At 38.2% G+C, this 23,741-nt stretch overlaps 1 protein-coding gene, 1 long non-coding RNA gene and 1 other non-coding gene across 6 annotated transcripts in view; 2 read left to right on the top strand and 1 right to left on the bottom strand.

The window, feature by feature from the left end:
- Positions 1–196: 196 nt before the first annotated feature.
- LOC119243608 (uncharacterized) lies at positions 197–6,016 on the top strand. The gene is made up of 3 exons (XR_005124772.2): positions 197–573; positions 824–861; positions 1,071–6,016. It is a non-coding gene; the product is annotated as an uncharacterized LOC119243608 (long non-coding RNA).
- Positions 622–752, top strand: LOC119243860 (small nucleolar RNA SNORA24). Its single transcript, XR_005124862.1, has one exon. It is a non-coding gene; the product is annotated as a small nucleolar RNA SNORA24 (small nucleolar RNA).
- Positions 1,424–23,741, bottom strand: part of PRSS12 (serine protease 12) — a 111,366-nt gene continuing 89,048 nt past the window's right edge. For all 4 annotated transcript variants that reach the window (XM_054694537.1, XM_054694536.1, XM_037509531.2 and 1 more), the window contains 6 exons: positions 19,703–19,844; positions 16,681–16,886; positions 13,699–13,777; positions 12,846–12,968; positions 5,112–5,392; positions 1,424–3,578 (listed from right to left, as the gene is read on the bottom strand). In XM_054694537.1, coding sequence (XP_054550512.1) covers positions 3,271–3,578; positions 5,112–5,392; positions 12,846–12,968; positions 13,699–13,777; positions 16,681–16,886; positions 19,703–19,844 — 1,139 coding nt within the window. In that variant the 3' untranslated portion in view covers positions 1,424–3,270. The remainder of the gene's footprint in view (positions 3,579–5,111; positions 5,393–12,845; positions 12,969–13,698; positions 13,778–16,680; positions 16,887–19,702; positions 19,845–23,741) is intronic.

Raw genomic sequence — 23,741 nt, 5'->3', positions numbered from 1 at the left:
GGAGCCGCCCACAGCTTGAGGAGGGGAGGCCAGGGGGAGAAGAGGAGAAATGGGCGGGGCCATGAAATAGAAGCGGGTGAACGCAAGGGGAGCTATCGAGGCGGGGCTACGAGGACTATTTGCATAAGCCCCGCCCATCTAGGGGCGTTCCCCGAAAGAGCGTCATCAGCGCTATAAAAGTGCGTGCGCGGCGTTTCTCTTTCCTTTGCGTCCGGAGAGCGTGTGTCTGTGGTGGTTCGCCTTGGCGTTTTCTGCGCCAAAACAAATAAAAAACCTGTTATAGGACTTTTTGACTTGGCTGAAAATGCAAAAAACTCAGACGTCTTGGGCTGCCACTTGGCGCTCAGCTTTTAAAACCCCTGGGTGGGACGGCCAGGGCCGACTTAGCGCGTTAGGCCGTCGGCGGCCACGTGCTGCCCTGGGCGCTGAGCCCGCGAGCGCGATGGGCCCCGGGCCTTCGGGGTGAGCTAACACGCTGCCAGGAACGCCGAGGAAGAGTGTCCTTCCGCCTTCCATCTGCGCCGCCATAGTTGTGTGGTCACGCGTCCTGATGGCCGCCGTTGGAGCCCGTTGGTGAGTAATGCCCGGCGTTGTGCATCTTGTCATTTCTGCACTGTGGATCTCCATGTGTCTTTGGGACCTGTCAGCTGTGGCAGTCTCCCTTCCTAGCCATGGAAGAGCATATTCTTGTTTATTGGCAAAGCTGTCACCATTTAATTGGTATCAGATTCTGACTTGCACAAGTAACAGTTGATTACTCTTAAAAATGGGGAGGGTGCGGCGTTACGGGGCAAATATCTAAACATTGTTCCAATGTTTTTAGGAAGCCGAGTTCCGATGGGTGATGGAAATTAAAACAAGGTATGTTCCCTTTTGTTTGTATTTTGGAGTTAATCTGAAAGCGCTAGCTCTAAGGAATTGGAAGGCCAAAATTAAATTGGCCCGTTTCTGGCGTTTTTTGTAATTTGAAAGCGTCAGCTGAGGCTGAGATTAACTGATTAAGTCGCCTCATCTCGCTGTGTGTTCAATACACAAACACGAGTTTATGGATTGGTTTTCTTCCCTTGCAGACAAGAATTCTGAAGTGATATGGGTGACATCTTGATCAGTATCCTGCATACAGTACCTGTGATTTTAAATCTCACCAGGGGAATGAGTGACTACTGATGTTCTGAAGACTACTCTGGCTGTATTTTAAATACATGTCTAAATAAACTGCTATTTAAATAGTAGTTCATTGTTATAATTGTAAAATGGTATTTGGTGTACCTTCACTCAGTAAATACAAGTAACAGCAAACATTACCTTGGAATTCCAGTATTGTAAGGGTATTTTCAGCATTTGGGGAAACTAAAACATGTCAATCCTAGAAAAAATTGCTCGTTGTCTTATCACATGAAAGATTAAAGCAACAATACTAGGTGAAAAGCTATGTGCTTTATTTACACAAATATGCAACAAACACTTGTATATAGTAAAAGTCAGTTACCAAGAAATGAGCTATAACATGTTACAAAGTATTCCAATTCAAGCTTGAACAAACTGATAACTTTGTCTGCCAGCCTAGCTCAGTTGAATTTCAATATAAATGTTGCTTCCTCCAGCACTAGTTATAAGGGCAGCCTGTGAGGGGTTTCTGCAGACTTTCTCACCTGTATTGCACATTCTTCCCAAGCCCTTGTGCAAGCTACATTAGATGCAGCTCAATCATTACATTATGTGACACTTAAACATTTTCCCTCTATCAAAATCTTGAGCTTTTTAGAAGTTTTAATGTAATCCTACTTAAATAACATTACATTTTTGCAAAGTTGTAAACTATAAAGCACCATTAGGTAAGCACCAGTTAACTTTTTTTTTAAACAAAGCTGAGGATTTACAAAAATGACATGATTTGATGCAAAAGGTCCAGTCCATTGTTATGAGCAACTTGAGGGGGAGACTATTTAAGCCACTCAATGCTAAAGTTAACATTAAACTTTATGGTTTTTTGTCATTACATCTACCTCTTGCATATAACAAGAGTTTTCTTAGGATTTCAGGGAGGATTCATTGGCAGTCATGTCTAAAAATTATTTAGGTGTCTCGAGGGACATACCTCATACTTGGGTACAGATTATGTACTGCTGCCAAGGATAGATTTCAGGATGTGTGATAAGCAGCTTTCTCTTGCCCTTTGGTAAGTAGAGGAGAAACTTCAGGGTGTGGGCTGGTAACCATTGTCAGCATCAGGACTTCTTTCTGCAGTTGCCTTTCAAAATCAGCTGTCTCAACTGGCTTCTAGACCTGTTTTCCTAAAATTTTAAGTCCTTTGTAAATTGAGGTGCACAGTGAACTTACGCAGTATTTAGTACAGTAAGTTGGTTGAAAACTTGTGTGGAGCCTTCACCTAACTGGCATGGAAAGCATTTTTTTTTAAACAGTATACCCCTGTCAGGTTCTATAAGGTAACAGTCTTGGGGAATCTGCAGTTTTGACCAATTACTAGAAAGTTGCAGTAGGTGGCACTCTCATCATATCCAGAAGACTTGTAAGGTTAGAAGCAAGAACAGGAGATAGAAAAGTGGATATATTGACTTGTGCAACCAATAACTTGAAGGCATTCTTTGTTAGCAGGAATTGCAAGTTTTGCTTGTAACATACCTGGAGCTAGAATCTATTTTTTGTCATAGTTGCCATAGTGCTTGGTATGATGGCTTCTTGGGAATAATTGTGATTGGACATATATCCCTGTGGCTTGATCCTGTTCCAGTTGAGATTTATGATGAATATTCCTTTACCATTTTGGCCTTGGATTTCCTTACTTGACAGGGCTTACCCAGATAGAAACATGTATTCTTTTTTTTTAAGAACTCCCACTACTTGAGTATAGTAAGGGTACTTTTTTATCTAAAATGTGAATGCATGTATCAATTCAATTACAAGGCATTCTCAATCAAAATGTAAAAATGGCCTTTTTCTCAATATTTGATAATCTCGAGAATGCTCAGAAACAGGCAAAAGAGATCAATGTAGCTTAAATGAGAATAAAGAATTTAATCACCAGTAAAACTGCTTTGGGCAGGCAACAATGGTAACTGAATGTAATCAGAATCACACTGAGGTATCTAGCCAAAAATGTTCACATCACAAATCTTAAAAGCAGCAAAGGGGAGGGAAACATAATTAAACATAAACATAAAAGTCCTCACTTGTTGAGTGAATTTTAGCCTGAAATCTTTCCAACAGGTATTTCGATAGTGTGTTTTCTCTTGAGTTTTTCAGGAAGAATCAGAGTTGGGTGACACTTTTTATCCAAGGTACAAAGGCTGAGACTTTTGTATAAACACCTGGTGAATCCTTGACTCCACAACCATACCCCCAGGAGGTCACCCCATACACAACCCAGTTCTGGCCTGGCCTTTCACACATGAGTGGTCCTCCGCTGTCGCCCTGGCAGCTGTCCACGCGTTTGTGGTCCTGGAGATTTCCAGCACACAGCATCCTCCTTGTAAACCGGCCTTTATAACGTTCTTCACAAAACCTCTTGGGAAGTAAGGGAATGGCAGCTTGTTGAAGAGTTCTTGAATAGGCTCGTCCTACTCAGACCAAATAATCTAAATTAGATTCCAATTAAAGGGTTCACAGAAAAGAGCTACATTGAACGGTTTACTGAACACTGAGTCATCTTGAAAATAAACTCTATGATGACATGAGTAAAGTTTAAATGAGTAATAACTGAATTATACGTAACGTCATTAGCTGCCTTTTCTAATCTTGGCTCTTCTCACTATCCTTCACTAATGTCTTTCTCACCACTGTATTCTGTGGGAGTAACTGAGTAACACTTAAGTACTCGGCTATGAAGTTAACTAAAAAGCATATTTATGCAAGCTTTAGTATTGCAATCCCATCGAAAAGCTGAGGATGCATTCATGCTGGCTTTGCAGTGACATACCCATTCCTCTAAGGTTACTCTACTTAATGTGAGAATTACAAAGAATAATTACACATAAGCACATAAGGTAGCGATCACTGTTGTAAACAGTAATACAGTATTTCATAAGGAATAATTGAGAAACAAAGCATTCCTTATGTAGACAGGCTTAGTTTTCACCACTTGATGTTACCACTCTAGTAAGATCATTCACTCTTTGTTTAGTGGCTAATATGTTTACTACATGTTCCATGACGTCTTTTTCTTGGCTTTAAATTCCACCATTATTTTCTGATCCTATTGATTCAACTGGAATCATCAGTCTATGGTAAAATACGCTTCATTGGTCATTTCTATTATTGCAGATGTATCCAAAAGATGATTGAATCTTCTTTCCTACAGAGGTGTTCATAATTCTAACAAATTAGACTATAGCTTTCTCAGAGACTATTGGCACCCTGGTCAGCACAGTATACTAAGACCATTTTCTGGTCTCTTGTAAAGGGAACACCTAACTCAAGTGAGTGCTAGCTCTATGGTTTCCAACACCATGCTGAGCAAGCACCAGCTGGCATCCATGGATTGAACTCTAGTAAGACTACACAAAGCCTTGTTCCCTTATGAAAAATAAGCTTAAACTGAGTAATAGACTTTGGGGGGTTCGGAGGTGGGGAAAAAGGGAAGGAGACACTGAGGAGAAACTGGAATGAATGGAGTCCCTTCAGTTAATCCTCAGCAGCTCTGCTCTGTCTGATCTGAACAGGAATTCTCCAAGAGTTGGGGCTTCATGCAAAGAAAGAAATAATCAAACACTGAGCCCTTTGCGGGGTTAGCTACATCAAAATCAGTTGGGAAAGCTTAAAATAGAGACTGCCAGGGCCCAAGTCTTACAGTATGCCTTGAAATCTTCCTTTGTCTCCTCACTAGTCTGCGGAACAAGAAGTAGAGAAATCTCTACCCCTTAAGCTCCCAGGCAGTTGGGTTGTCAGTTTGTGCTAAGGTTCTTATGGGAACCAACAGTGCCCTCAGGATGTAAATCCAAATCACATCCATGCATCTCACACTTGGCAATATTTCCAATAACTAAGCCTGAACTCCTTTAGATTTTACTACCTTTTGTGCACCCCAAAGTGAGGAGAACCCCAGACTGGAGAAATGTGCAGACACATTTGTTCCTTTGTATTGTTTGCATTACCTGTGTCTCCCCATCCCGTGATGTAACAATTAGAGGCTGTTTTCTGTGGCCTCTCCCTCCGGAGGGGCAAACAGGCAGGCAAGACGTGGCTGCTGAACCTCGTACACTGCTCTTCTGGTCCCTGCAGTCTCACCAGGGCGATGTCGTAGTCGCTGCTGTTTGGTCGGTACTCTGGGTGAATCACGACCTGCTGAACTCCAATTTCTTCCTCATATTCCTCAGGCACCTGAGTATGATAATCCCCAACTCGAACAGCATAGTTCTTAGTGCTGTTACCATACCTGAGAGGCAGAGAGACTAATGAGAGGCTTGTCTTACATGCTGAAATGAGTCAGCAGGTTAATTCTTCAGTAGGTTAATAGAGACACTGCAGACAATAGGGTTGTCAGTTTGTTACAAATCATTGGCTCCTTTTTTAAATTTAACCTTTCCATTTCTCTGACCCCACTGGTCTCAGTTCTATACTCAAAACCCATCACTTCCTTTCTTCATTTCAGTATTTAATCCAGATTACATTTGCTTTCTGAAAAAGCAAATGTGAAAGAAGTGTGGAAAATAAGGAGCTAATCATTAACCTGTCATCAAGTGAAAAATTAACAAATAGTGTAGGGCAAAATTACTGTCATCGCTGCCTTCATTTTTCTTTTTAATACCACTTTCAAGCAGACTATCTCATTTACTATTTATTATGTGTTTTATTCTCTCTCTCCCCTGCTTGAATAAAAGGCATTCAAGGGCATCAATATCTGTTGTGTTCACTGAAGAATCTTAAATACCTAGAACAATGAGGCCCTGTTAAGTAGGAATGTAGCTTATGTTTGTTGATTGAGTGAACAAATGTACGTTTTTATGTCTTCTTTCCGTAAGGAACTATTCAGTTAAAATAGAAACACAATATTTATTAGATTGATAGCTGTTGGTCTGTTTATCAGCCAACATACACCTTGATTCTGGAGTAGTTTCTCAGCCTCAGCCCTGTTGACAGCTGGAGCCAGATTGTTGTGAGGGTCTGTGGAGCTGTCCTGTGCATTGTTGGAGGTTTAGAGGCATCCCGAGATTCTATTCATTGGATGCCAGGAACACACATGCAAACAGACGCACACACACACTCCCTCGTTACGACAAACAAAAATGTCTCCAGACATTGCTAAATGTCCCCTATTGTGCAAATTGTCCTCAATTGACATCCACTGACATAAAACACATGCACCAACACCCTGCTGGCCACTACTTCTAATCTCCCAATGAAGATAAGAGCACCTTGCTCATCCCCTTGACTATTTCCTGTAACAATTTTAATGACTTAATTTCCAACCTTTCCATTTTATTTCCCTAAGTCCTCACCTGAAAATACTACACATTTCATTTCTGAATCCTGATGTCAAGCAGTTCACTTTTTACCACCACCTATCTTCACAGTTTTACAGCTCTACAATCCTTCAACCCATTTTGACTTCAAACCTTTGACCCTACTCATTTTTTTTTTTCCCATTTCAATCTAACTGCTACAACTTCTCCTTCTTACAAGTCTTGGATTCACAATCGCTCTTTTGCAAAAAATTAATCTTTCTTTTTTCTGGTGAAACTGTAATTCTGGATTTATCAACTCACCACCGACTTTGCGCTAGTATTTCGCTGCTGGAATAGAAAAACATACATTTTACAACAATCACCCTAATTTTCCCCCTCCTGTATGATAACAACATCACAAAAGTTTCTATTTCATAAAAATAAATCCCCAAAGAGATTTAATGTTATGGTTCATGCCGGATGTATGCCCCAATTACCTGTACCATTTTTAAAAATACAAATGTCCAGGACACACAGAGTTTCATAATTAATAAAATAAATGGGACCTCCCTTGTGGTGCAGTGGGTTGAGCACAGTGCTGTGAAGCTGTCCGCAGCCTCTGCAGCGTGGGTTCGATTCCTGGCTGGCCAGGGAGATTCCCACTTGGCCTAGCAGACCTCTCCTGCCTCTCCCGCTGCTCCCCTCAGCAATGCTTTCGGTCTGTTGCCTGCTCTGCTCCCCACTCTGTCTCTGGGGAATCCTCTCACCCTCCCACGCCTGTACCCCAGCTATTGTATAAATAAAAAAAAAATATTTAAAAAATTAATAAAATAAAAAATAAATGAATAGGGCTGATGTAGAACCATAGGTGATTCAATTTCACAGACTTGAGAATCACCGACCCAAAAGCTCCAAAAGGCATGAGTATACTGCCCTTCCATGCCTGGAATTTCACTGGGTGAAGTAGGAAGCATTCTAATGAGTAGTAATCAATAGCTAAAGGAAAAGTCAAACACATTCCATACATATGCCATGTTCTCAGATCAAATTATTTGGGTACACACCACAGTTAGTATTCTCATCAGTCAGGAGTTGATATTAAACTGAGAATAAAATATTTTTAAAAATAAAATATTTCCCTGACAAGAAGAAAAAGAGCAGCATTCTCTTCAAAAGAAAGGTCTTTAGTAACACCTCTTTTTTAAAGTTGTCTCAGCGAAACCTAAGCAGTGGTTCCCACATACCTCTCACTCCAGTTATTCTTAAAATAGACTTTATACCTGGAACCTGAAGAGCATCTGACACAAGACTCGATTAGTTTCCAGTCAAAGTATTGGAAATATTCTCCTGTCACCTCACATGGCATGGTAGACCTTTCCTCCCGCGCCCGCTGCTCCCCTCAGCAGTGTATTTCGTCAGTCTGTCTGTTTTGCTCCCTGCTCTGGCTCTGGTGAATTGTGTCACCCTCCCACGCTTCTGACTGTACCCAGTGCTTATATAAATAAATAAATCTTTAGGAAAAAAAAAAAGATAATGTTGTACACCAGCTTGTGCACATCTGCTACTGCTAGAATCTGTTTTTCTCTGTTGTTTGGATGAAATTCAAAAAGGGCCTGACTGAGTTGCTTCTAAGTGGTTGACTGAAGCAGCTTATATAAATGGTTCTATTTGCTTAGGAAAAAATGACCTTCCCTGTAGAAGCTTGCAGTGTCTACACACATACACACACACACACACACACACACACACACACACACGGAATTAAGAACTGCTTTGGGCATGACTGATAGGTTTATATATATCAACAAGACCATATTCTTTTTTTTTGTTTGTTTTTATTCCCCATTCAAGACCATATTCTTATGAACTCTACCACACACTAGGTCATGACAGAGTATATGTTAAGCACCTCAAATACTGTATTCTTCAAAAGCAAATGCCACTAGTCTGTGGCTCATCTAACTATGAAGACCTAAACATTTCTAACTCAGAGCTATAATCTTTGACAATTTTCTGCTACTCTGGCATTTCTAGGCAAAAAATCAAAAAGATAAAATCGGGTAAAGCTATATTCATGAACAAATTCAATTTGCAGTAGATTTACAAAAATAAGGCAGTACTTGTTGCAAGTACATTTTTTCCTCCAAAATGGTATCTGTTATCAGAATAAGCAATTAAAAGGAATTAGTTTAATTCTCAGGAATTTTTCTCTCAATTATACTGCTGCACCACCATAGGGAGAGGGTCATTTTTTGGTACCTGTGGTTGTCATTTAGAATAGAAAATAGCAAAAGCCAGAAATTTATTGTGCAAGATTCACAGGGCAAGTACAAAAAAAAACTTGATTTATTTAAGTTTCCACTTTAAACTGCCAACAGGATGCTGCACTCCAAAGTCTGCATTGTATTAACACTGGGAAAAATATAAAAAATAAAATTGAAGACCTTTAAATGGTGATTCACAACTGCCTTGGTTATCTGTATTAGAATGGCAGCAGATTACTCTGAACCTCATAGTATGTGAAAACTATGGGCAAATTAGAGTTGTACACTAGCGGTCTGTCAGCCTTCCAGTCAAATTCCCTTATCATGTACAGAAGGCTGCGTATGAAGTGAGGGTAGCTGAGGATGGTGGATCTGGATCTGAAGTTAACTGCATCCTGGTTTCTCCTGCCAACGTCATCATTTCTAGATTATTCTGATAGGGGGGTTATATTGGGTTGTCAGAAAACACATGCCATATTTTTTCTATGTTTTCTACACAAAAATGAGTCATGACTTTTCTGACAACCCAATATAAAGATAACTATTCAATGAAGATAAAACAAACAAGCAAAAAACTGTCATCCCATAGAAGAAAATAACACAGATGGCAATAGCAATCTATTGTTATTCAGCAGTGACGGCTCAAAAGCACTGGCCTTTATCATCACTGCAAGTATTAGGCACCAATGAAGGTCCAGTGAACATACATTGTACATGCCTAAGTAGCAGAGATACAAACAGATTTCCCACCAAAAATGACATCGAGGTCCCCAACCAATAGACTCTAAATTAGGCTCCCATGACATCCAAAAGGCAGGTAGCCTTTCAGAGTCTGACTACAATGCTTCTGCACTACAATCTCAACAATTCCAGGGGAAATCTATTTTTGCAAACTTCCGAGTCTCTGATGATTAAGGGACAGTTGTTTTAAACCAAAGTCCCTGAACCTAGAAAAAAAAAAAAACCGGGTGCTTGTTCTAATCAGGGGTAACTGTCCCTATGCATTTCAAAAGCCTTACTGCAATAAAGATGTGAGTTATAGAATCGTGAGGCACATCAAAACAGGAAGTCTATGAAACTGGATATAGGTTACAGACCAAGTCAAATAGATGCACAACACATTTACAAAACAACCTTCACCCTTTTCACATTAGTAGAGTTTGGCATTCAACCCAAAGCACACCAAAATGCTGCATATCATAATCTGCTCCTCTGCTTTTTAATCAATTGCCTTTCCCTTATGCTGTGCAGATAATGGGAAGAAATCCAAAATGACATATGGAAAAAGTTATCTGTTGACCTCAGGTGAAAATGCCACCATCCTCTAAAGAATCCAATGCCCTTAAGTACATCCATTCTCTGGCAACTGAGCCCCACTTTCATCCTGCAACAATCATTTAAGATTATCGACTCTGTGCCAAGTAATATACTAGACACTTGGCTTATAAACACAAAGGAGTTGATTACTGATTTTAAGCAATAATCTAGCAGGACCAGGCCAAAAGAGGAATAATGACATGTAAACAAATAAATCCAACATCTAAGTAAAAAAAAAAAAAAAAGAAAAAAGAAAAAAAGTAAGACCTTTCAGAGAACCCAACAGTTTGATCAAAGTTTTCTACTTCAAGTGGAATGTGGAATTTGTGGCAATCTCCCTCCTTTAATACCTTTAAGCCTTGAACTTTTCAGACTATAAATTTAAGCAGAGACTTGAAAGATAGAGTCTTAAATATGATGAGAACAATCTTTAAGGACCAAGTGAATTAATCGCCTAAGCTCTGAGCCCCAGGGCCAGATCTCTGCAGTTTCTTACCTCAGTCTTCTCCATAGGTGAGTAGAATAAAATCATCTTGAGTTCCTGATTTTTGCCAATAATAATCTTTAAGTCCATGTTTTTCAACTCCAACAGCCCAAGTCTGTTTGGAATTTTATACTTTATCAACTACTTACACATACTTCTCTGTGGAACGTCACTGCCTTCATCTTACAAATGGAAAAACTGAGGCCCCTAGACGTTCAGTAATTTCCGCAAGTTAAACAATAAACCATCGGAGGAGCTAGAATTGTAACCCTGGTTGGGAGGGCAGGTCTACCCTTCCTCTTACACAGCACCAAGCATTGATTCCTATCATAGAACCCCTGCCTGCTCACCCTCCTTTTCTTTCTACCTTATAACCTATCCCCCTCCAGTTCCTACCATACTGGAACTTAATCACTGAAAAACAAGACCAATTTCAGTCATCGCAGTAAAAAGGCTATAAGCATATTACCAAAGATCTGCTCATATAGCTTAAAGTTCATTCACAGACCCCCTAGATTAATCAATGGAATTGATCCTCTCTACCTATCCCATACATCCCCAAATGGCTCATCTCCTAAAACTACTCTTTGATTAGATTTCAAGCCTCAATATCATTTAATGGGTTCCTACCACCTAGTAAATGAAGAGACACTCACTCCCCTCACATCCCAGACCTTCCTGCTTCTCTCTAGTGAGTCTACTACACAAATTCCAGATCGCTACTCTAGTGGATAGCTGCCATCCCTCCAGTACAGCTGGCTCCATTTTCCCCTCTCTGCTCTAAATCAGACATCCTCTACCCCCAGCTCCACTTATAAAAGAATCCAGTCTCTCTGAACAGACCTCACGACAGAACTCATTCTTCCTCCCACACACAGGCCATTTCACCTTTCAGCAGCCCTACAGCCCTACAGTTAAAGAAATAAACATAACACAAAGAACCTCTTCCTTGTGTTAAAATGAAAATCACTCCATCTTTCATTAACACCCATGATACTGAAGCCACAGATAATGCACCAGTGGGACTCTACATGCTGTCACCTGGCTGCTTGTCTTCCTGAGTGTATCACATTCCTGCCACACCCAGAATGCAGCACAGTTCTCTCTGCTGGAGAGTGACAGTGCTTTTTGTCCCCAACAATAGCTAAGCACAAGAAAACAGAATAGCCAGGCTCTTCGCTGCTTTGTCTGAACAGTGCTCTGTCAGTGCTGCCCAACACTTGCTAACTTCATGGGCAATCACATATTAAGTGGAAGGATGCCACTGCCTGTGAGGTCTTTTTCACTTGTGCTGCATTTAAGCCATATTTCCTGGAACTGAAGGCGGCATTTTACATCGTCCTTATTCCATGTTACTTGCCAGAATCATCCCATCGAGATTTTTGGTCATTGTGGATTCTATTTTCCAACACATTATTTGTCTTCCCGATCCCCAGGGATCCAAAAATGTGATGAACTTGCCATCAGTGTCCTTTTCCAATGAAATGATTAACATGTTGAATAGGCCAAGGATAAGTATCCCATCAAACCTACTGCATTCTTCTCCATCATCATTCTTCAAACATCCAGACCACATTTTTATTCTCTCCACTCAGTAAATGGATCTGCACTTTTAATGTACATCAGATTCTTCTGAGAGACTTGGCAAGAATGCAGACTCCTGGGTCTCACCTCCACAGATTTCAGTAGATATGGAATAGAGACCCAGAGACTGGATTCTTAACAAAGCTAAATGCATCTAATATTGTGGTGAAAAGTCCACAAGTTAAACACAGTGCCCTAAGTCCTTTTTTTCTTCCTTCATCAGATCATATTTACAATATCAATGTTTCTCTCCTCTGGGATCTTGTAGCTACAGAAAATTCTCACGATAGCATGGTTCATGTTTGGTTCTGCACTGTATCTCCAGTGATCTAACATCCTTAGGAACACTAGGAGCAGAGCAATTTTTTGTTGTTATATAATCTTCATTGTCTATCACTCCTGTCATACACAAATGCATTAAACCCGCTGCTCTAGAGGTGAACCCTCAAACTCCATTATTATGCCAGAAATGTCAAAGGCTATGTAAAACATAGGCGTATATCTTCTGTTGCACCATGAACATGAAAGATTAGATAAGAGGAAGTGAACAGAGATACATGAGAACCTGGCATATGACAGAGTTGACATAAATCAGTGGTGTTTTATAAACATGGAATGCTCAATAAAAGTGCTGGGGAAACTATTCATAAATAAAAGTAATTTGATCCCTTCCTTGTGCCATATACCATATACAAAAATAAACAGTAATCAGATTAAAAACATAAATATAGAAAAAATGTTTTAGAACTGGCAAGTGAAAGGCAAGCAGAGTTGTCTGGAAGAATGGGCACATACCTCTTGAAGCAGTGCGCCGCTGTGAGGACCCAGCAGCTGCTCAGAAGCGTGGCCCCACAAAGGAGCCTGCCATCTCCATGGGAAGACTTCAGCCGGAGGGACACTTGCCAAGGCCAGCCACCCCTGGGAAGAAAGGGCGGCACACAGCCACGTCATTAAAGACAGAAAAGCCAAGACAAGCACTCATTAAAATAATGACACAGAGGCTTCTGGGTGAAGAAATAGGAGCATAAAAGAGACCCCAGGACACAAAACCCCTCCTAGGTGCAAAGTGGTGCCCCTCCACCCTGGAGCCGACATGCTGGAGAATTACATACAGGCATTTATAAGCACCCCCTCTCTTAGACATTCTTAGAAGGAAGTTGAGGTTTCTTTATATTTCATGATTGCAAGTGTGTTTTCTCTCCTTCTCCCACCTCACTGAAGCAGCTTGAAGTATTTAGTAAGCAGAGTGCAGGTTTTCCAATAGAAAATTAAAGAAACAATAAAATTCTATTGAGTCAAGTCTGAAACAAACATATTCTAAACTAAGTGAATCCTTGTAGTGACACATTTTTTTTCAAGTCTTCTGTCAGCTATTTTGTTTCTCCATATAGCTTCTCTGCAACACATCTGTCATATAAATCAGGGGTGATAATAGAAGAACCAAGTCTATAAAAAGTGAGTGAGTGAAGGTCAAAGAACAGTGAATTTATCAATGTAATCTGTATTTAACTCCAAAATATATTTTATTAGAGAACAATGGGAATAAAACAAATCCCTTAAGCAACAGTAGAAAATCCCCACTTTTTAAACCTGTATGACTATCAAATAATTCTGTAACATGGACTCTCTCTTCTGAAGAACCCTTTACCTTAAGGAATTTTTTCCACCAATGATCCGCTTCTGCCGCCGGTGCAGTAATCTCAAACCACAAACCGAGGAAAGGGCCTCTGAAGCAGAAATAGCTCATTAACTAAACTGTCATACCGCTGAGAGAGGGATAAAGATACAAGTGACAACCTCCCCCCCACCCCCGTGGCTTCCTCCTCTATTTTAAGATGCCTTTTCTCTTCAAATTATAGGATATTTTTTCCTCTAATAAAAATAAAAAGTTGTTTTCTCATTTAATCAAGGTAATAAAATGTGCAAGCCGGCAGGGAAGTTTATGGGGTTTCCCACATTCAGTTCTGAAGGGGCTCCACAGGTTGCAAGATGGCTTGACCCTGTCCAGCATATCATTCCGTAAGTGCCTACACCTTGTCCCCTCCTGACTGATTACAGAGGTCGTCTTGGAGTTCAGTAGCATTAAACAAGATGAGAGATCTGCCAATGCAGCGATAGTTTAAATTACTTGCTTTTCAAATACTACAGCTACATATATAGCTATACATACTATAGCTATGTATACAACAGTAACTCAGCGGAGCAAAGTCAGTTAACAGGATGGACTTCTGATCTGAAGTTACATGAATTCATATTTAATATTAATCTACAGAAAGCATGTGCAAAGCCAACGTAAGCATCAAACTGTATTTAAGGGCATAGAGTCATTTCCCTAAGGTAACAGACTTCTGTTAACAGAGCATAAAAAAGAAGAGTCAAATTTAAAAAATACAAGAAAGCTGGTGTACAAAAGAAGGATAAATATAACAAGGTATAGACTGTTTTCCAAAATCATAAGGAAGTGGCATTTTATTGGGATATTTTGTTTCATTTATTAAGAAGATGTAAATAAGTGTAGATATGCACTGGTTTTTTCTCTGTGAAAAGACAGAAGGGGGGGTGGATTTGTGACAAGAATATGAAACCTTGCCAGTACTCATGGTCTCTGATAACAATCAGGTAGCCGAGAGCCCAGTAGGGAATCAGCACTTGTTATTTCTTGATGGAGAAAGAGGATTTGCATTGTGTAGCAAGCTGATTAATTTGCCAAATGACCTCAGAGGTACATTGTCAAACTTGAGCCTCATTTGTTAGGACATGAGTCCTCTAGATGACACTACAAATTATAGAAAATTATAAAGCACAAGTTTTCAATAATGTTCCAAGTCAGGTCAATGTACATAATGCCAAGACAAGGGATGATGTAATACTAAGCAAGCCGAACTTAAAGCTTACATCATTCTGGGGAGTAGCACCAGATTGCAAGAAAGTAAAGTCTATTTCAAGCCATAAAATACACTGTCATAACAAGATTAAAGAACAGAATTAATTTCATTTATGAAAGGATCTCAGCACATGACCAATAACCAAAGGCTTGAATTCTAATTACTTTATGAAGTAAGCAGTTATTAAGCCTCAACAAAAGGCAAGCAAGTCAGATGCTGTCATCTAGCTGGTCTAAAATGAAATGTTTTAACTTGAGGAATGGTAGCACTAAAACCATGGAAATATATCAGAATAAGTCTTATTACAGCTGTAGAAATGCATAACAATAAATGTGCAAACAATGAGGAAATAAATAAAACATTTTATAATTATTGAAGTTTTATGTTTTTCTACTGCTTAAGTTGACATACTTCAAAGAACTTTACATTCAATTTGTAACTGCAGTTTAAATTATTGAAATTTATTCAATTTATACAAATTAAGTTGTAATCAATATTTAGGAAAAATTGGTTTAGCAAAGTATCCTTCTAACTAAATATAATAATTTATGTTAAATAACACAGATAATAAATCCACAACATATATAATAGAACAACATAGACAAAACATGAGGATTATAAAGTGTTCTACATACACAAAAGCCCCTCAAAAATGAAAAATAATAACATCAAATTTATTTGTTTGCATTATTTCTATTAAAAGTTGTTAAAAGATGTTATAAAAAGTGCATGCACCAGTGTAAATGCATGTGCTTGTAAGAAAATCCTGTGTACCAAAATTGTGAACTTATAATTCACACAAACAGGTGATTGTTCCTTTTGTAAAATATAACCACACTTTTCTCCAAAATAGCTAGTTTTTCTCCTCATTTATTTAAAACAGTACTGATATCATGAAGAACTCAGAGCTTTCAAGAACTCTTCTATTTACTTACCTACAAGACATCTATTATCCTATATTTTACAAACTATATTATACTAAGTATACTACGAAATTACTTCTCATTTTCCATACGCTTTTAAATTTCAAAGGATAAAATGTTCAAAAGATAATTGTCACTTTTGCGATTAATTAAAAAGAATTTCCCAGGGCTTCCCTGGTGGCGCAGTGGGCTGAATGCAGCACAATGAAGTTTGTCCGCAGCCTCTGCAGCGCAGGTTCAATTCCCGGCCAGCCAGGGAGCTACCCACATGGCACAGCAGACCTCTCCTATCTCACCCGCTGCTTCCCTCAGCAATGTTTTTGGTCTGTCAGCCTTTTCTGTTCCCCACACTGTCTCTGGTGAATCCTCTCACCCTTCTGTGCCTCTGGCTTATATCCCAGTTCTTGTATAAATAAATAAATCTTTAAAAAAAAAAAGAATTTCCCTGTTGTTTAAAATATTATTAAGACTAGAAGTGCCTTTTTGTGACTTTTTCTTTCCTCCTTTTCATGAAAGAATGAATTTTCAAGGACATCAAATTGTCAAATTTTGTTTTATATTAAAATTGACTGAGACTATAGAAAAGGGGTCACCCCAGAGATTACAAAGCCTTTTAAATCTACCTCTTCCCCTGAACCCTGCTATCCCTGTAAGCCCACTCATGCAAGTTCATCCAGAACCCCTGATTCTAAATACTAGCACAAGGAAAAGGAATTCTGTAATTCTTGTGGAAGAGAACTCTTTGTTACAGTAGTATTGTTTACAGAAACAAACTGTGCATTGGAGGTATTTCCCTGTTTAGGGCCGCAAAAGAACACCTACCTTTATGACTGTTAGCGGATGCTTTCTTGCTTACATAGTCACAAATAACTCCTGCATCTTCACTGTGACGGCAGTTGTGTCTTCCAATATCTTGTTTGATACAGTCGGCCAGGGACCTCTCATTTCCTGTGCATTTCACATTATCCACGTGTATGGGTCCTTTTCCTTCCCCAAAATAAGCCATGGTTCTTGCTCTGGCAGGACCCCTGGAAACACAGCATTCTTGAGGGTGTGGGGAATCAATCACACATGTGAATAAATCATAACATATACTCTCATTCAATTGTATGTTGTAACTTTTATATATTAAAATCAGCATCTATACGTACTAAAAGATCATTTATTTCTTGATTCTGTCAAAAAAAAAGAAAAGCTTCAGAGAGGTGTAACTACACCCTCTTTGTTATCATACCCCAGAGCTTTTGTATCATATCAGTTGCCTTTAATTTAGCTTCTGTTCAGCAAGTCACATTTATTGGCACATCCAAGAATCCTGACAGTCTTAAACCTTAGTTTTAAGGAGGAAATCTCAAAATCTTATTTCCCCTTACAGAGAATAATGCTCTCTTCAAATTGGTATATTTCCAAGAAAATTAAGATATTAATAAATAATTACCTAGGGAACTAAGAACAAATTTTTTGCCTCACTTAGAAGTATGAAAGTATAATTTTGAACATAGAAAGAGAAAACCAGGAATCATGAATAGATGGCAGGATTATTTTTGGTATGGTACTTTTTTTTAATAACACAACACTTTTCAAAAAATTCACACTAAAGCTTTCATGAAAGATTTCAAACTAACATTCAAAACTCAATACTTGAACAATTAGTTACATTATTATGAAAGATAAAAATGTTAATGTTTGAATCACAGGAAGTTTTTTCTTATAACCTCAGGTGAAGGAAAGATTTATTAATAAATATTTAAGATAACAAATCAAGACAAAGATGGTATAGCTTAATTAAAACATTATTAATTTCAACAAAAATTTAAATTAAAAATGCTACTTTACTGAAAACCACCCTAAGGAGAGTGAAAAGATAAAACTTTAAAGTTGATGAATATATTTGCAATAGATATCTACAAATATATTTGTTGGTATAGAGTATATATGGGGGAAAGATCCCCTACCCTAGTCTCATGTCTATTTATAAATTACATAGATGTTCTTTTTTTTACTTGAGATATGTTGGTTTACAACACTTAATGATTTAGGGGTATTGTTTCCCACCTCTTCAGACTACATGTTCTTTTATGAAATCGCATTTCCCATTAGTGGAAAATTATAATAAAACATTCAAATATATTTAAATTGATCAAATATTTAAATGCTTCTCATTTAAAAACTATTTGATGGCAAATTACAGATTGTGCACTAGAAGATAATTATCCAATTTGCTGTAATAACTTTAACTTACTGATTCACTTCTTAAAAGACTATTCAAAAAGCAATTACAATGTGAGATATTTGGATGCTCTTCTTGATAACTGTTACAGGAATATTAATGAATATTATTGAAAATTGCTACAAACTAAGCTCATCATCTAAGATAAAATGTAAAGTGGGTTAAATAAAGATAAATCAGAAGCAATAAAAAATGTAGAAATTAAATTTCACAAATATGCTTAGGAACTCTTTTTCCCCTTAAACATGATTTACCATACAATTCAAGCATCAAATTTGATATTTCCCTTTATATTTACAATGGTAATACTAGAATTCCTGGATCATCCATACCAAAAAATAAAAGTATGGCCAAAATCCATTTCAAACAGGAATATACTCTGATGGCTGATTTTTGGATAAGGCATTTCACTGAAAATGTAAAAATATTTTATTTTCTTTACAAATGGAGGGTGGCGTGTTAAACATGTATTGAGCAAAGAAAACTTAAATCATTGACTGACTTCACTGAGTCATTTAATGTGGCCTCTTCCTACTGGCCCATATTTTGAAAGCTGAAAATTTCTATTATAAACAGTGGACCTACTGACAACAGGGCAACTGGAGTGGCATGAGGTCCAAAACTAAACAGCAAATTGAAGTATAGAGTACCTGAATAATCTAAAAGAAAGCTTTAGAAAAAACATTTGCACTACTATTAAGATAAAAATACTTTTAAAAATAAAAATGATATTCTGCATAGGAATAACAATTTATCCATATTTATGTATACAAACAGATAATTCAGGACATATTTTAAAATGCAAACCACTATTAGCTAAAATTTGATAACTCTCTAAACTGTAATATGGGCTATGTATTTGAAGTTCCCAAATCAATACTTACAGAAATTGTGTGCAGACATACACACAGCCTCAAAAAATTTGAGGTACCTAGCTGAGGTCTCACAAGGAGATGATAGGTTTTTTCATTTCAGCTCTCAAATTGTAAACAAGTATCCTTTCCCAGCTAGTTAGGGCTACATTTTTTATACTATTACTCATGCTCCAATGAAGATTATCTAACATGTAGATTGTCTCCATAAGGCAACAGTGAGATTATCAACAACAATGCAAATAAATAAATAAATGACACAAACTTTACTGCAAAAGGACAACTGTTTGCAGGTATGAGAACTAAAAGAGGAGAGAAAAAGATTCCTTGGTTCGACCTCAGTTCCAGCAGCAATGGCTCACCACTTGCTAATTCAGTGTTCAGAGTGACTTTATAGAGCATAACCACTGTGAATAAAGAACCACCTAAACCACAAAGAAAAAGCTAATACATTTGGCTGACAGAAGCAGTATTATGAACAGTCAAGAATATTAAACTATTTCAACATTAAATAAAGACTTCGTTACTTTGAGACATGTACATTCCTTGAGAGAAGAAAGAAAAATGTAAATAGATGCTATTTAGTATTATTTATAATTCTGAATGAAATCAGCACGCTGTCAGTATTTTCAATGGGATGATGTAGTTAATTTCAGGTAAGAAAAATTCATTAGGACAAGTCTGAAAAAGACAAAAGAAATATTCATCAAGTAACCATCCCAAATAATCAGGTTTGCCTTACTTGTAGCCAAGCTGTCGACAGATTACGGCTGCATCTTTATCAGTCCACCCATCATCACAAATTGTTCCCCACTGGCCATTGATAAAAACCTCCACTCGTCCTTCTTTCTTATTTTCTCCATCCATCAGTCTGATAGGAAAACCTAAATCGTGATTCACAAGTACGAGAAAAGCCAAAACAAGCAAACTGAAGCAGGCAAAACAAGCATTACTAAAGCATGAGAGACTCTGAAAAATACAATTTGTTTTTAAAATCAGTTGGCCAGTGACAGAGAGAGAATGTCACTAAAAAAACTGTATCCAATTTTGCAATCTCTTTGAAAGTTCATTCACATTGCTCAACTTTGCACTGGCAGCATTGGAAACAGTGCCTGACACAGGGAGGACATGCAATAACTGGTTGTTCCCAGACTGAATCACTGGCTGAATGAATGAACAAATGAATGAATGAATGAATAGTAAAACAGGGAATGATTTTATTACCACTAACATCTACATAGCAAAAGAGATAAACTTAGGGTTGCTTTGTTTCATGTCTTTTCATTTATCCTTGGACACAGCTAGAAATGTATACCCCCAGTTACGATTTCTAGGAAGGGATAAATGGATACCCCCTTGGCATACATGGATATATATAATGCCAAAGGAGTGGGGGAAACAGGAAGACAATTAACAGAGACAATTTCCATCTCAGGCTTCCTATTTACTCTCCGTTACAAAGGAAGAGCTTAAGTCATAAAAGTTGCTAAGATGTAAAAAGTTGAGAAACTGTTCTGTAGCAAACTGAGGTTTACAGAAATCATGCAAAAGAAGTGATCTGCAGCATTTCACACACCTCTATGACACAGAGTGTCATCTGGTTGAGAGCCTTCAGGTGGCTCACATACTGTCGCAGTTTGAACTGTAAGGTCATTAGAGTGGGTCATAATCCAAAACGACTGATGTCCAAATGAAAAGGGAAAAGGTGAACAAAGAGATACAGGAGATACATGGAAGAAAGACAATGTGAAGGGACGTATAGGGAGAAGACGGCCATCTCCCAGCCAAGAAGGGAGACTTGAAACAAATTCTTCCCTCAAAGCCCTCAAAAGGACCACCTTGGGGCATCCTGATTCTGGACTCCTAGCCTCACAGCTGTGAGAGAGTAAATATCTGTTTTTAAGCTACCAAAGCGTAGTACTTTGTTATAACAGCCTAAACAAACTGATGTACATACTTTGATTACCTAATTACGAGAAGGTCTCCAGCTTCGGGGCCCATAGGATTTATTGAGGGACTGCAATGAAGCTAGGGAAATTACCAGAACCAATGAGGTAGACTAAGCAGCTATCACCTACTATGTTTAAACCAACATATGAAGCTACCAAATCAACGCGTTAACTAGAAGACAGTATCACTGGCAGGATGCTGACATCCTACTTTGATTCCTGTAATCCACTTTTATTTCTCCATCCTTTGTTGACTCGGTAGTTTCTATCTCTGATAATACCCACTTTGTGAGACAGACAGTATGGTAGAATCAATACAAAAAAGTAAAAATCTACAAATGCTTATTGAGTGCCTGCTCTATGCAATGCTTACTACCAGCCAGAAAACGTGGGGCTTTAGTTATGTCATAAAACCCAGTACCTTTGAAAATTTACATTTTTAATTAATGTACCTGATATTTAGGGGTTCCTTTTAAGAGAAGTACAGTCCAGAAATGATCCTCAAAAAAAAAAAAACCTCAAACAGATGAAATAATGCATACAATATGTCCAACCCTAATTTTAGTCATTCATTTAACAGAATCACTGGATTTTGAATACCTCTGAGGAGAAATTGGGTGACAAAGGTCATTCTATCAATGCCACCTCCCCTTTTTGTAATGGCAGTAATAATATGCACATTTTATTTCTAAAATCTTAAATAAATACCTGAGAAACTAAAAAGTTTTATGGGTATAGACTATCTTTAATTAAAATAGCTCAATCTTTGATTTCCAGTAGAGCTTTATTTTAATTTTCCTACACTAATACTAATAATAATACTACTACTACTAATAATAATATTTTAATTTTCTTACACTAATACTTACAGAAAATAATATTTTTCTGGAAGAAAGAGAAAACTTAGTATAAATATCAGAAGTCAAAGTTTATGCTGTAAAATTAACTAAAAGACAACTTCATTATAAAGAAATCTCTGCTAGGATTTAATACTCTGAACTTTAGAATTAATACAATATTAAAATGAGAAGTCTACTTACTATCTTACAGATTTCTCCCAATCCACATAGGCTTTAATTGTATTCTTTTTTTTTAAGATTTATTTATTTATGCATACAAGAACTGGGATGCAGGCCAGAGATGCAGGAGGAGAGAGAATTCGCCAGGGACAGAGTGGAGAACAGAACAGGCAGATTGAAATACACAGCTGAGGGGAGAAGTGGGTGAGACAGAAGAGGTCTGCTGTGGCATGTGGATTGCTCTCTAGCGGGGGATCGAACCCTTGCTGTGGTGGCTGCGGATAACTTCATAGTGCTGTGCTTTTTTTTTTTTTTTTTAATGTTTTTGTTTTTTTTTTTAAAGATTTATTTATTTATTTATTTATACAAGCACTGGGTATAGTCAGAAGCGCGGGAGGGTGAGAGAATTCACCAGAGTCAGAGCAGGATGCAGAACAGGCAGAAGGACTGAAGTACACTGCTGAGGGGAGCAGCGGGTGGCAGGAGAGGTCTAGCGCGCCATGTGGGACCCTCCTCTGGTGGCCGGGGAGCAGCCGGGGATCGAACCGGCACTGCAGAGGCTGCAACCCAGCACTCAACCGCTGCGCCACCGGGAGGCCTGTGCTGTGCTTTTTTAACCCCTTGTGCCACTAGTGAAGCTGTTTAATTGCATTCTTTTTTTCATAATTTTATTTATTTTTTATTAATTTTTAAAATTTTTTTACATCACTATTCATTTTTAAACAGTATTTTCTTCCTCTCACCCCCGCAGGAGTAGTCCCCATAGAGCTTCCTTCACCATTGTATTTTTATTGACCCAAAACAGTGCTTTTGAGAATTTCACTCATCACTGTCCCAAGTATAGAATAAAGTCTTTCTAATTTCAGGGACAGTTTCATTCACATTTAAAATTAAGATTCACAGAACACCCTTCAAATTTGAAAACATTAATAATCCAGTGAATCATCATTCTAGTGCCAAAGATGTAAAAAAACTCAATTGTTTTTAAAATACTATTGTTTATATCATTATTCTACAATCTCCTTTCCTGAACTCCTCTTTTACATTTCAGTCCTGTTTGACACATGGGAAAGTAATCATCTGTCAGGATGAATAAATGGACATATGATCCCATTCCAGAAGAATATTTGGCTCAGGCATAATGTTCTCCAGACAAATGAATAGACATTGCCTAAATTAGGACCAAAGAGACCCATAATGATGATCACATATTTTATTAAAATTATCACCCTCAGCTTTTCAAATTTTTACAAAATATATCTGGAATCCTAGAATTGAAAAGAGTTTCAGGGAAATTGAAAATATGAGCTGACTTATCCATGGATATGTTTAACCACACCGGCCTTCAGAAAACTCAGATTAGAGTCTTCTACACACTAGTTAGAGTATTTCATCACCTGGAGTACTGACAGAGCTTGCCTATGAATAGAGCACTCCAGGATCCAAATACCTGCTATCTTAGAAGGACAGCATCGATCTCTAGCAAACAATTACTCATTCCCCAAGCACATGCACTCACCCACCACATAATCCTGAGTGAATAATAAGTCCTCCAAAAGAAGGCAACAAGGGAAGAGAACAAATAAAAAGAAATGAAAGTGGAAAAATGCGCTATGCTGATGGAGTGAACTGCTGTATTTCTATTTGGCTTGATGCTAGATTGGAGCAGTGAGTCACCAGGACCTCAAGGCTTAGCATACAATGAGGATTCAACCATATACACTGACAACTTAAGTATACTATACGGTTAACACTGTGGGATTCAGAACTCCCCTGGTGGCGCAGCGGTTGAGCGCTGGGCTACAAAGCTGCA

This window comes from Talpa occidentalis, unplaced genomic scaffold, assembly GCF_014898055.3.
Source record: "Talpa occidentalis isolate TD23 unplaced genomic scaffold, MPIMG_talOcc4v2.1 talOcc4.13, whole genome shotgun sequence".
NCBI lineage: Eukaryota > Metazoa > Chordata > Mammalia > Eulipotyphla > Talpidae > Talpa > Talpa occidentalis.
Note: the sequence above shows the minus strand (reverse complement) of the source record. Positions and strands in the feature narration are given on the sequence as shown.